Raw genomic sequence first — 13,799 nt, forward strand, 5'->3', positions numbered from 1 at the left:
TCTCAAGGATCTTACATTCTCCAGAGCAATAGAATGCATAAATAGAAAAGTAAATCCAAGGGGCCTTGAGGAAAGAGAAAAATCACTAACAATTAGAGATTAGAAAAGACTTCATAGAAGATATTATACCTGAGCTGATTCCTGAAGGAAGCTTCAGATTTTAAAACTTGGGGGTGAAGAAAAAGTATATATCAGGTATGGGGGGCAGTCTGTGTAAAGGTATGGAGGCAGAAGATGGACTACACACAGGAAGTGCTTAGTAAATTTTCTGTTTAAATTCCCTATGTAGGTCCAATATAAAACCAGAGATATTCCTTCCAAAAATATCCCCCTGTTGGACTAGGCAAAATCTTCTGGGGAGGGTATCACCTTTGCCATTTAAGTTTGTTGGGCATCTTATACCAATAGCACTTTGATGTGTGTGTGTGTGTGTGTGTGTGTGTGCGCGCGCGCATGCTTGCATGCGCATGTGTGTGCATGTGTGAGAGAGAGAGACAGAGAGACAGAGACAGAGAGAGAGAAAGTGAGCCAAGTGAACATACACTGGGGCTGTAATTTCCATCTTATTCTCGCTTCTTATTGTGAAATCTTCATGCATCCCTTCTCCCCTGCCACGGCTCTACTTTCTTTCCTTTTGGATGCCTGTTTCTTTTCTGAGCTTGAAGATTGCTTCACACTACATGTTCAGGCAACCCCAAATTCTCCTTTCTGATTGGACACTTATAATATTTAACAGGATTCAGTTATAACACTTTACCATTAAATGCCCCTTCTTGACCTATGACAGCCTGTTAATTTTTTTTTTTCCTGGAGATGATGTGCAAATTCTTTCAGTTGATATTTTATGTGTTCAGAAGTTCTGAACAGTTTTTGGGTATTATTTCTTGTATATGGTTTTCAGGTTTTTTGTCCTGATATGTTCTTCTGGGAGACCTATGATCCTTAGGTATTCTTGTCTTCAAGATCAGTATGTTTTGTTTGAACAATGAGCATATTTTCTTTTAATGTTATTGTTTTTTGCTTTTATTTTTCTAGATTGTCCTTTATTTGTTTTCATCTTCAGTCTGCTGATCTGTCTTATATTTCTCTATTAAGACTTGCCACTGAAGATAAATTTTTTTCTGTTCTGTCCACTATTTTTTCTGGTCAGGCCATAAATTTTTTTCTCATAATTCTCATTTCTCTTTTAAACTACTCAAGAACAGTGTGTTTTGGTTCCATATTTTCATCACATTGCACAGGGTCCTGTAGTTTCATCACATGTTGGATTGTTTGCCTTGGTTTTGCAGTATTTATTCACAGATGCCTGAATCATTACTAGATCCGGAGTTCATATTTTATTGTTGGTTTATCTATTTCTGTTCAAGGTGTTTGGATATTCTTCCTGAGATCTTTGGTCACTGCATTCCCCTCCCACCCTTATTTTCCAGTATTATTTACTTTTTGACTCCCTTCCATCTAGTGGTTTCCTTGATGGCTGTATCTTAAAGTGTGTCAACCTCCTCTCTGCTTTGACTTTTGGGGGGACAGAATTGGTTCCAGATCGATGCTGGGCTCTTTCCCTCAGGCTTCGTGGAATGCCACATAGCTACTTCCTTCCTACTGTGTCCTGTCCTGGTGTTCTGTCTAATTCTCTCTCTTCCTCACTTCTCTGATTCAGTACTATGGGACTGATTTTTGTAGTTGTCTCTTGAAGGCTCTGGAAAGCAGAAAGGAACAGATGTGGGGTTAAATTCTCTTTCAAGCTCAAACACATGTCCTGCCCCTTTCCCTCTTTTCGTTTCCTCAGTCATAGAGATCTTTTGTAGCACAAATTGCTGCCTTCATGGTGCTGGCTGACTCTTGTGGCCCCAGCAAGTTTCTATCCCTGGAATGCTGCCATGGTGCTTTCTATTGCATCATAACCAGTCTTCTGCAACTGGGTGTCTCAGTCTCCCTAGAGCTGGAAGGAGGGAGAAGGGCAGCACAGTGTGTAGGGTTGGGTTTTGTTACAGGTCCTTGTGTAGAGTCCTTGGGTTTTGTTGCAAATCTGTGTGTCTAGGTTCTTCGGTCAGTTAGTGCAGCCTTGTTGCTGGTGGCATGGTGGTGGTTTGGGAGGGGTGCTGAGTGAGCTCAGTGTAGATGGCATTTTTTTAAGTCTTCTTTTGGGTTCCTGATGTCCTAGATCTAGGATTCTCTGAGGAGATGTCTAAGTAAATTGCATGAATTAGGCCTTCATCTGCTTGTCCCCCTGGGTTGAGATCTGCTCTGTGTGCTTGGCTACCTCTGTGAGCAGGAAGAAGATCCCCAGCCTCCCATGCAACACCACAGATATAAGTGCTGTAGCCAGTGCCAGCCCAGGGCTGGATTTTTCCTATATATTTAGCCTTCTGATTTCTGTTGACTCTTGTATTTGTGTTTCTGATACTTTACTCAGCTCTGGTCTTTTCATCAGAAAGGCTTGACTGTGCTCTGGTAGTGTTTATCACGTACCTGGCAAATAGTATGTGCTAAGTCAAGAAATGCTGCTTGATGTGGTTTCCACTAAAAATTCTTTTGTAGACTCCTACTAGACTACTCACTCTTAAAGGGTAAATTATTCTTGTCTTTAAGCTGTTACCTTTTCCCTTTTGTAATTCATATTTCACTTTATAGTAGGCAGTTCTTGTATGATACAGACTGTGAATTCTTTGTAATCCCATTCTTTCTTTTTGGCTAATTGTGGTATTTTTTTTCTTTGATCTAGAAGCTTTAGATTTTGGCTATCACAATATGGAATTTTCACTGAGGTTTCTTTCAGGAGGTAACTGGTGGATTCGTTAAGTTTTTACTTTGTCTTTAGGCTCAAAAAAGTCAGGCAGTTTTTATTTATTTCTTTAAATACAGTATCTCGGATTTTTGGTCATTGTTTTCAGGGAGTCTGGTGATTCTTTTATATTGTCTCTTCTTGAACTGTTTTCTAGGTCACTTCTTTCTGATAGCAAATACCTAACATCTCCGCCCCCCCCCCCCCCCAATTTCCACTCCCTTCCAGTCTTTTGGTTTTGTTCTACTTTCTTATTTTGTGATGTCATTGAGTTCTGTGGGGTTCATTCTAATTTTCAGGGTGTTTTGGTAGTTACTTTGGTAATGTTTTCTACTTTTTCTTATAAGTTGTCTGTTTTCCTTTCAGTTTTTTCTTCCAGAACTTTTTTTCATTTATAATTCTAGGAACTCATTTCATTTATTTATTTCATTAATTTCATTTATTATTCCATTTATTATTTTTTGCTTCATTTCTTCTAGCTACTATGTTGGTCGGTGTAGTCAAGCAGTTTTTTTTCCCTCTGAGGCTCTCTTGCAGTTGTGGAGTTACTGTTTTCTGGATTTTTCTCTGGCATCATTCTTGATCTATAATATTTCTCTGTCATGTTCAGGCTTTGTTTACTCATGCCTTCAGCCTCAGTTTCCGATTTGGGGTTTTGTGCCAGGATGGGACTTTGCACCTTCTTGGATGGAGTGATCAGACTGCATTTCTGCTCCTGCCTTTCACTTCCCTTGCTGTGTCCATACTCAGAATATTGGCTGTCTACAAGTCAGCACTCTATGCCTGCTGATCCGTGTACTGGTTGGTGTTCTATCTCCTCTGTGGTTTTCCTGGTCCAGGGGACTGTTTTTATTTCCCCAGTGTACCTCCCTTAGTCAGGGCATTGGATAGTTTTCCTTCCCCCTTGAGGTTTCCTTGGTTAGATTAGACATACTGGTCTGTTTCCCTGGGCTAATGCTGGCTTCTATGGAAGGATGCTTCTTCAGAGTTTGCAGCTTTTAGCTACTTCTTTTTGGGTAGTCCTGGCCTAGATGAAGGAGTTTACTGATATAATGTATTTCTGATGTAAATGTGGGGGAGTTGTACTCTTTTTATTCAGCAACATTAAGTACCATGATTTGCAATCTGAATGGAATATTTTCCTACCTGTTTATTTTATCAGATGTTAACATTTGGGAAATGGAAATTTGAGTTTTTTATCTGTATGTCTTAATGTACTCAGAATCCAGTGTTAGTATAGTGAAAGACAGTTAATGTGTAAGTCTGAGTCCATAGGATAACTATGAATAATCCATGAGAAAGTTGTCTGCCCATTCTGCCACCACAAGATGTTCCCAGAATTGTAATAATATGATCATGTCTCATGATCGAGAAGGTAGTGCAAGGAGGATCTCAGAGTTGTGTTGTATTGTAGAAGAGTATTAAACTCAATAAGAGATCACGGAATTTGAAAGATGGAAAGATCAAAGATGTAAAGAAATGTTTTTTGCTCAATTTTAGTATACTAAATAGTAATAAGGAAGCAAAGCAACTGTATCTTTGTAGGCATTTCCTCTTTTTAAAAAACCCAATTAAAATAAATACTTTGTTATCTTAGACTAGAATTTTGTTACTGTGTTCATCCTTTGTTGCCGAAGAACACCAAGCCATCAGTGAAATGATGACATGACTTGCACTTGACTATTTTGAGTGAGGGAGGGCTGTGCAGGTCACCAGCCTCATTTCTCCTCCAGAGCCATCTGAATCCAGTGACCAGATGTTCATCAGAATGAGTGGAAATGACCCAGGATGCACTGAGACACCTTGGGCCCTTTAGGCCAAGGTCTATTCAGGTACTCACTTAGGGTGAAGTAACACCCATTCATTGAATAGGCCTGTTTAAGAAGTTGCTCCTTTAATGAGGCAAAGAAAAAGAAAGACTGGGAGGGAAACAGCAACAATTAATATTGATAATCACTTTTAAGATAGAAGGGTCCAGAAGAACCTTTAGGCAGGGGCCTAGTATTGTCCAGTGTATGAGCTTCAGAGTGCAGTAGATTAAGGAAAGGAAAGGGAAAAAGGAAATTGACAACATCCTGACCGTCATCCTGAAGAATATCTGGTCACTGGATTCAGATGGCTCTGGAAGAGAAGTGAGGCTGGTGATCTTGCACAGTCCTCCCTCACTCAAAACAAAGTCAAGTGCAAATCAGGTCATCATTTCTCTAATGGCATGGTCTTCAGCACTGCAGCTGCCTGAATGGGGATGCAGGTAGCTGGGTAACTCAGCTCCTTCTCTCCTGTCTGTCTCCTCCTCCCCTTCCTTCTCCTCTCCAAACGAAGACTAGTATTTAGTACTGTGTTAGATATACTTTGGTACTCAATAAATATGTGCTGTTAGATTGAATTAAGTGTAGTTTCAAATAGAAATTTCAACTTGAGTTTTTAGCTGTATCATTCATATACTTCTCACATCATATTTATTATGTGGTACTACCATATTTTCTTGTGATACCCCTAATGGTATGATATTATTCCTTGTATTTAATGGTCTGTTTCTTGTTGCCTTCTAATTACCATGAAATCTTACTGGCAACCTCACATCTACCCACTGTGTTCTCTGCCTCCTGCTTCCAACGTTAAACACATAAAGTAAGCACTTGATGGATAAATGAATGAATAAATAACATTTTTATCAGCTTTTGATCAGAGTGAACACAAATCTATAATTAAAAAGCACTTTTGTTGTCAGTAAATGTTCAGCTAGCCATTTTGATGTAGTGTGGTATTAAAAGTGTTGCTTTTGGGGATAAGGAGAACAGGATTTTAACTTTGGCTTGAATTTAGTAGCTGTGTGTGACTGTGGGCAAGCTATTTAAGCGTTTAGTTTTGGCTTTCTTATCTGTAAAATGGAGATAAAAATTATACCCCCTAATTCAAAATAGGGTTCTTGTGAGGCAAATGCCCTTTAAATTTTAAAATGTTATATTAATATGAGGTATTATGCCACATCTCCCATATTGAAAACTTAAACAGTTTGAGTTTTTCTTTTATGTTTCTGTCTAGCCGGTCAAAATAATTTTTAAATTATACTTGTGTGGCTTGGATTTACAAAACACTCATGTTCCTTTTGGTGTTACCAGTGAGTTTCAAACTCCTGACTTCAGCTATTTTAAGTCCTCAAAAAATGTAACCCATTTTATATAGGGAGATTATAGTTGAGCCATCTACTTTTAGGTCTGTCAAATATTTTGTTTCCATTATAAAAGCTGTTGTGGGATATATACTTTAGGAGATAAGAATGTTTGCCCAGTTCAGGAAATGACCCCAAAATTGCAACATCTGTGTTTGGACCATTGGGCACTGGGGAAAAAACTTTGCAGTATTTGCTATACAGATGTTAAACTTAGTGATAAAATTTTCCTTTCAAAGTGATAATTATCAGCTTGTTATATGCTAATTATACCTTTTTCCTATAATGTATGTTTTAATTGTTGACATAAATTTTCATGAAGTCACATTAATATTAATATGGGTGGGCTTTCATAAAGCCAAGAAAAAAGGCATCTTTTTTTTGAGTCATGGGCATTTAAAATTAAACATGACATTTCAGGCATAAAGTAGATTAAAAAAAGAAATTAACTACTTAGGTACTTTCTCAAAGCACTTTTGGCAATGATATGTAGTTTAATAAGATTCTTAATAGAATTTATAGTTCTATTCAGTAGAGGTGGTCACATTGGATTGGTTAATTGCATTCTAGTTTGTACTTGGTATATCTGTCAAATTGAGTCCTGATAAGGGTAAAATATAAGATGATGGATTATGATTGCGAATACTTTTTTTTTTTAAGTGTGGGATCAAGACTTCTTTGCTACAAAAATTCTGATGTGATCAGCTAAAACGTTTTTTCACTCCCTAGTAGAAAACTCATTTTTGGAATATCTGAAGTCCATATGGCTTTGTATGATGAAGATCTCATGAAAAATCCTTTTTATCTGGCAATTCAGAAGAAGCGTCCTGATCTTTGCCACAAAGTTGCTGAAGTCCATGGTATTGTAAGTATATGGATCATCTTAGTTTTTTTTGTTTGAATTTATAACAATGAAATTATTAATACTTTAGATTTAAGTAAGACTCTTTTTTTGAAGAGGTCAGTAAACAAAAACATTTTTAATTTAATGACCTCCATTTGGCAAATGAAGAAAGAACCAAAGTATTATTCCACTTTGATGAAACTTTCTCTCACAACTTTCTATTACATGATGGTCTCTCCATCTTTTGAACTCATAACATTTACTGTCTGTTCTATTTCTTTGGTCCTTAATCATGGTGCTTTGTAACAGCTTTTATGTTTTGTGTTATTATTAAACTTTATATACATGTGTTTGTTTTATTCTAGCAAGGTTGTAAGCTCTTAAAGGTAAGTTTTATATTTCTCTGTATCTCTCATAGTATCACGAATAGCATTATATATAGTTAGCATTTCATAAACTTTTGTTGAATGAATACGTGTGTTTCTAAGAAAGGCTTTTAATACTTTACTGATCCAAAGCAAAGTACTATTAACATAAAAGGGGAAAATGTCCTAAAACTATTTTTGGACAGACCCTTATTTTATTATTTCGAGATCATGTATTTTAATAAGGATATGACCTTAATATTTAATTAGGCAAAAGATATTTAATGAGAAAGGGTTAACAAGCTGAGATATCTGTATGTTTTCTTTTTTTGTGTGCTATGATTTTTCATTGGATAACAAACAGTCAAAGTTTTGAACTTTTTTTGAAATAAAATATCTGCTTGGTCAGGGTCTCCATCTAAAATCTGTAAAATTGGACTGATAATCTAATATCTTCTTTAAGGTGGGAATCTGAATCTTCTCTACTCCCATGGCTTCTTTTTCCTGAACACAGGACAGTCTATCTCAAGGATCTCTGCAGAAAAGCTTTATTAATCATTTGTGGACACAGATTAAGTTTGTTCATTGGGTCTTGGTTCATTGTAAGTTCTCTGAAAATACTGTAATTTCACTTACATGATAGGTAACAAAAGAGTGCATAAAAATTTTTATTTGTATTTATATTATTTATGTTATGAATATATTTGTATATTTATAATATAAATATATTTATATTTAATATACTTATATTAAATATATTTATGTTTATTTATGTTTATTTATATTTTTGTTTTCACATCAGTTATTTCTTAATATATCTTATTCCTACCCAGTAAGCTTTCCTTGTAATATAAACTTTTTTTGAAAAAGTTCAGCAAAACCAGCTGACATCATGTGCAGTATTTCACCAGTGGAATGAAGCAGGGCTGTGTGCTTGCTCCCATGTTTTCAACAATGTTGTTAGATGCCTTCAATGAGGGCAAAAATGTCATCAAAATCAACTTCCACACTGAAATAAATTATTTAGCTTGAGAAGGCTGTCAACCAAAACTAAAGTGGAGGGACAGTTGATATATGACCTTTTGTTTGAAGGTGATTATGTGCTCAATGCAGACTCTGAGACTGAAATGCAATAGAATATGGATGTCTGCTGTTTGCATTAATTTTGACCTGACAGTTAACACTAGGAAACATAAACTCTCTACCAGCCAGCACCACATCATTGGATTGTGTGGTATAACCATGATTACAGCAAATGGAGAAATTTTGAATTCTGTGAATAAGTTAAACTACCTTGGCAATATGTTTTCCAGGGATGTACACATAGATGTTGAGGTTGACACATACATTGCCAGAGCTAACTCAGTTTTTGGGAGGCTTCAAAAGAAACTGTGGGAAAGAGAGGTATTACGCTGTCTGCCAAACTGAAGGTCTACAGAGCCCTTGTGTTGATCTCATTGTTGTATGCCTGTGAAACCTGGACAATATACCAGTAGCATGCCAGGAAACTGAATTGTTTTCATTTGAATTGTCTTAGGAAGATTCTGAAGATTACCTGGCAAAATAAAGTACTGGAATAAGGTACATTTAAGGTGCTTTTTCTGTTGCAGAGAGTGCAACTCTGATGGACTGTCCATGTTGTTTGAATGCCAGTGTACATTTGTTGAAAAGACTGTTTTAGGGAGAACTCACATAAGGCAAGTGCTTACATGGAGGTCAGAAGAAGCGGTACAAGGATACCCTCAAGGTTTCTTCTAAGTACTTTGGAACTGATTATGAGACATTAGCACAAGACTGCCCAGTATGGCATGCCTGCATCTAAGAAGAAGCTATGCTCTTTGAACAAAGCAGAATTGCAATTATTCAAAAGAAACATGACATGTGCCAGTTTAGGGAAATCTCCACTCAAAATGTTCATATGGAATAGTTGTGCCCTTTTTGAGTTCATATTGTTTTGATCAGCCACAGTTGAATACACTATACTTTGACCCCAATATAGTGATGTCACTTTGATCTTGCAGCACTATGGACAACAACCAACCATATTTGGAATCTACCCTTTGTTTTTGACCTGATTGGGATATATTCCTAGTACTTGGATCTCTGCATCAAAATGTATGGCCATTTTAGTCACTGTTTTCTTTGGCATAGTCCTAGATGCTTTCTAGATTGTTGTACCAGTAGGGTTTTAGTATGACTAGATTTCTGTTGCCTCTCCAGCCTTGAATGTTTTCATCCATTTACTACATGTGAAGTGGAACCTGAGTTGTTTTGATACATATTTCTTTTTCTTATTTGGAATACTATTTCATATTGTAATAATTTACAATTCTTCTTTTGAAAGCTCTTCATATCTTTTGACCTGTTACTCATCCAAACTGTATAGTTTGGATAATCTATCATCCTAAGGGCACTTAAGAATGAAAATGGAAGGAAGACTATCAAAAGAAGAAAAATGGAAAAGATTTGCAATGCACTGACACATTATTTTCACTTTCAAAGACAGTGGAGCCACCACACTTGAACCTCCAACATTATAGCCCTAGGAGCACTTATGTAAGGAAATGGTAATGGCAATCAAAAGGACTAAGATGGGAAAAGCATCTAGACTGGACCATGTATATATAAAAGATACATGTTTTGGAGGCAACTCAGTTGTGAGAGTACTGAGAAACTGTTATATCTGAAGGAGAAGATACCAAAGGAGGATAAAAAAGCTCAGGTCTCATTAATATAAGGTTTCAGATGTAAGTAATATAATTAATATAAGATCTAACTAATAAAATGATGAAAGACAAAAGATGACTGAAAATGTTAATAACTACAGACTTATATGCCTCTCCCATATGTATTTTGAGAGTCATGAATTGAAGTCACACTTGATGAGCATATTAATAGAGAACAAGCAGCCTTTTCCAAATGATAATTAACAATGAATCACATCTTTACCATTTCTTAATTAACTGAAAGATTTAGAAAATATGATGCTATTGTGCTTATTGTTTGATTATGGAGAAGTATTTGATTATAGAAAACGACACCTTACCAGTCCTTTTATATCAAGGTGTTCCCCATCCATCCATCAAAATCATTCAAGATTCCTTGGAAGAAATAAGAAAAATAGTCCTGTTCAGTGACCCTCTGGTCATAAACATCAGGCAAGGCATAAAACGAGGAGATGTATGCTCATAATAATAATAGTTAGCATTTAATTAATGCCTGCTCTGCGCCAGCACTATGATAAGAGCTTTGTAAATATCTCATTTGATCTGCACAACAACCATAGGAGGTAAGGGCTATTATTATCTTTATTTACAAGTGACAACATTGAGACAAATAGAGATCAAGTTAAGTGATTTTCCTAGGTCACATAGCTAATAAGTGTGTGAAGCTATATTTGAACTGAGGTCTTCCTGACTCGATCTCCATCTACTTTGCCACTGAGCTGCTTATTAAAAATGCTTGCCATTGTGGTGGAGAAGTTCTAACACAGAGTCCAGGTTGAAAAGGGATTCCCTATAATTGATGAGTTCCTACAGATCTTATTTATTGCATCAGTCCCCAGAACAATGCAAAGCCTCCTGGAAGAGCTTAGGCACAAATTCAGCTAGAATTCCTAGAAGAAATAAATCAAGAAGTTTTTTTTCCCTTTAAGAGCCAAAAATTATTTTATAAATGAAGTGAGTGCTGGAGGAAAGCTGCAACATAAATGAACTTTGGAAGAAAGAATTGAAAATAGATTAATAGCTTGGCATAATAGGTAAAACACCTTTCAAAGCATCAAACTCTCTGAAAATTAGAATGGACTAGATAGAAGCCAGCGATCCTATGTGACAACAAAAAATATTTGAACAGTTAAAAGGATGAAAAAAATAGAAAAAACATAAGGTATCTCATAGCAAAAACAACTGACTTAGAAAATAACTTAGGGAGAAAAAACAAAAAAAAAATCATTAGACTACCAGAAACATTAACAAAAATGGATCCTAGTCACCATATTTCTAGTATACATAAAAGTAAATTGCTCAGATCTCAGAATCAGAGGGCAAAGTGAAAATAGAATACCTGTCACATCTTGAATGAAATCCTAAAATGAAAACTTCCTGGAACATTATAGCCAAAATTCAGGTCAGGTCAAAGAAAAAAGTTGCAACTATCCAGAAAAGAATTCAAGTACCAAGGAGCCATAGTCAGGACAAGATTTTAGCAGCCAGTAGATGCAAGGAGCAGAGAGTTTGGAATATCATATTCCTGAAAGCAAAAGATATAAGCTTTATAACCAAGATAACTTAACCCAGTAAAATGGAGTATAATCCAAAAATTCATTTCTGTTTTTTAAAACAAAATACTAGAAAGCATAAAATTAAATGGTTCTTTCTTTTATATGTTTTATCTATGTACAATCAAGAGTTAGCTTTTTAATGGGGATAAAATAGAATACTTTCCAGAAAAAATGAGACAAATTTAGCAAGGATGTCCATTATCTCTATTATTGTTTTATGTAATGCTAGAAATGCTAGCTATAGTAATAAGAAATGGAAAAGAGAGGGAATAATTACCAGTAAAGAGGAAAAAAATTATTGTTTTTTGTAGATGATATGATTGCTTACTTAGAGATACCAAGTCAACCAAAAATTAATTGAAACAACTAACAATTTCAGCAAAGTTGCAGTATAGAAAATAACCTCTAGAAATTATCAGTATTTCTGTATATCACCAATAAAATGTAGCAGGAAGAGAAATGTAATGCAATTTAAAATAACTACAGAGTTTGTAAAATACTTGAAGTCTGCCTGGTAGTAAATAGGAACTATGTCAACATAATTACAAAACAATATTTGTACAAATAAAGACATCTAAATAATTGGAGAAATATTAGTTGCTCATGGTTAGCCTGAGCCAATATAACAAAAATGAGTATGCTACCTAAATTAATTTACCTATTCAGTGCCCTGCCAAACTAACAGCTACCAAAGATTATAGAGCCAGAAGAAAATAATAACAAAATTCATCTGGAGAAATAAAAGGACAAGAATTCTTAATGGAACCAAAGAAAAAGTGGACAGAAAGAGAGGGTTACAAAGAGATCATAAAACCAGAGAAAAGACCCACATGTACAAAAATATTTATAGCGGCTTTTTAGTGGTGTGAAAGAATTGGAAATTGAGGGGATGTTCATCAATTGGGGAATGTCTGAACAAGGTGTGGTATATGAATGTAAAGGGATATTATTGTGCTATAAGAAATGATAAGCAGGCGGATTTCAGGAAAACCTGGAAAGACTTGCATGAACTGATGCTGAGTGAAATAAGCAGAACCAGGAGAAGATTGTACACAGTAACAGCCACATTGTGCAATGACTGACTTTGATAGACTTAGCTCTTCTCCGCAATGTAAGGATCTAAGACAACTCGAAAAGACTCACTATGGAAAATGCTATCCACATCCAGAGAAAGAATTTAGGAGATTGAATGTAGATGGAAGCATACTATTTGCTTTTTTTTCTTTTGTTTTTTTTATTTCTTCTTTCTCATGGTTCCTCCTATTAATTCTAATTTTTCTTTACATCATGACTAATGTGAAAATATGTTTAATATGAATGTATAAGTAGAGCCGATATTGGATTGTATGCCATCTTGGGAGGAGAGGGAAGAGGAGAAATTTAAAACTCAAAATCTTATGGAGGTGAATGTTGAAAACTAAAAAGAAATATGTTAATTATATAAAAAAAGAAGGCTAGTACTGTAACCATCAAAGCACTATTAAGTATTAAAGTAAGAAATAGGTCAATCAGTGGAACAGATTATGAACATGATATAATGAAACACATGAATGGAATAGGCTAGTATTTGATAAACTCAAGGATCCCATTGTTGGGGTAAGAATTCTAATTTTTTGACAAAATCTGTTGGGAAAACTGGAAAGTCTGATAGAAACTAGTTATAGACCAACATTTCATGATATATTCTAAGATAAGCTCCAGATAAGTACTTGACTGACATATGAAGGGTAACATCATAAACATATTAGGGGAAGAAGGGCTAACCTATATATCAGGTCTGTGGTAGGGGAAGAGTTAATGACTAAACAAGCAAAAGAGAGGATCACAGAAGGCAAAATGGACTATCTTGAGTATATAAAATTAAGATGTTTTTGCACAAATAAAACTGATGCAGCTAAAATGAGAAGACAAACATGTAAATACAGAGAAAATATTTGCAGTAAGTTTCTCAGATAAAGGTCTCATTTTTAAGACATATAGGGAACTGACTAAAATTTATACTGAGTCATTCCTCGACTGATGAATGGCTAAGGCATATGTACAAGGAGTTTTCAAAGGAAGAATTCCAAGCTATTAAAGGCCATATGAAACAGTGTTCTAACTCACTAATTAGAGAAAAGCAAATCAAAACAATTCTGAGGTTCTGCCTCACACCCAGCAAATTGGTGAAGCTGACAAAAAAAATGATAGATGCTAGAAGGGCTGTGGGAAGACACATGCATTAATGCACTATTTATGGAGTTATGAATTGGTTAGCCATTCTAGAAGTAGTTTGAAACTGTGCCCCAAAAGCTATTATATAGGACTTGTTGGATATGGTGGGGTGAGAGAGTGAGGAATTAAGATTGACA

At 35.6% G+C, this 13,799-nt stretch overlaps 1 protein-coding gene across 1 annotated transcript in view; it reads left to right on the forward strand.

The window, feature by feature from the left end:
- Positions 1-13,799, forward strand: part of ANKRD27 (ankyrin repeat domain 27) — a 79,456-nt gene that overhangs the window by 13,865 nt on the left and 51,792 nt on the right. The window contains 1 exon segment of the mRNA XM_072632077.1: positions 6,687-6,822. Coding sequence (XP_072488178.1) covers positions 6,721-6,822 — 102 coding nt within the window. The 5' untranslated portion in view covers positions 6,687-6,720.

Source organism: Notamacropus eugenii, chromosome 1 (assembly GCF_028372415.1).
Source record: "Notamacropus eugenii isolate mMacEug1 chromosome 1, mMacEug1.pri_v2, whole genome shotgun sequence".
Lineage (NCBI taxonomy): Eukaryota > Metazoa > Chordata > Mammalia > Diprotodontia > Macropodidae > Notamacropus > Notamacropus eugenii.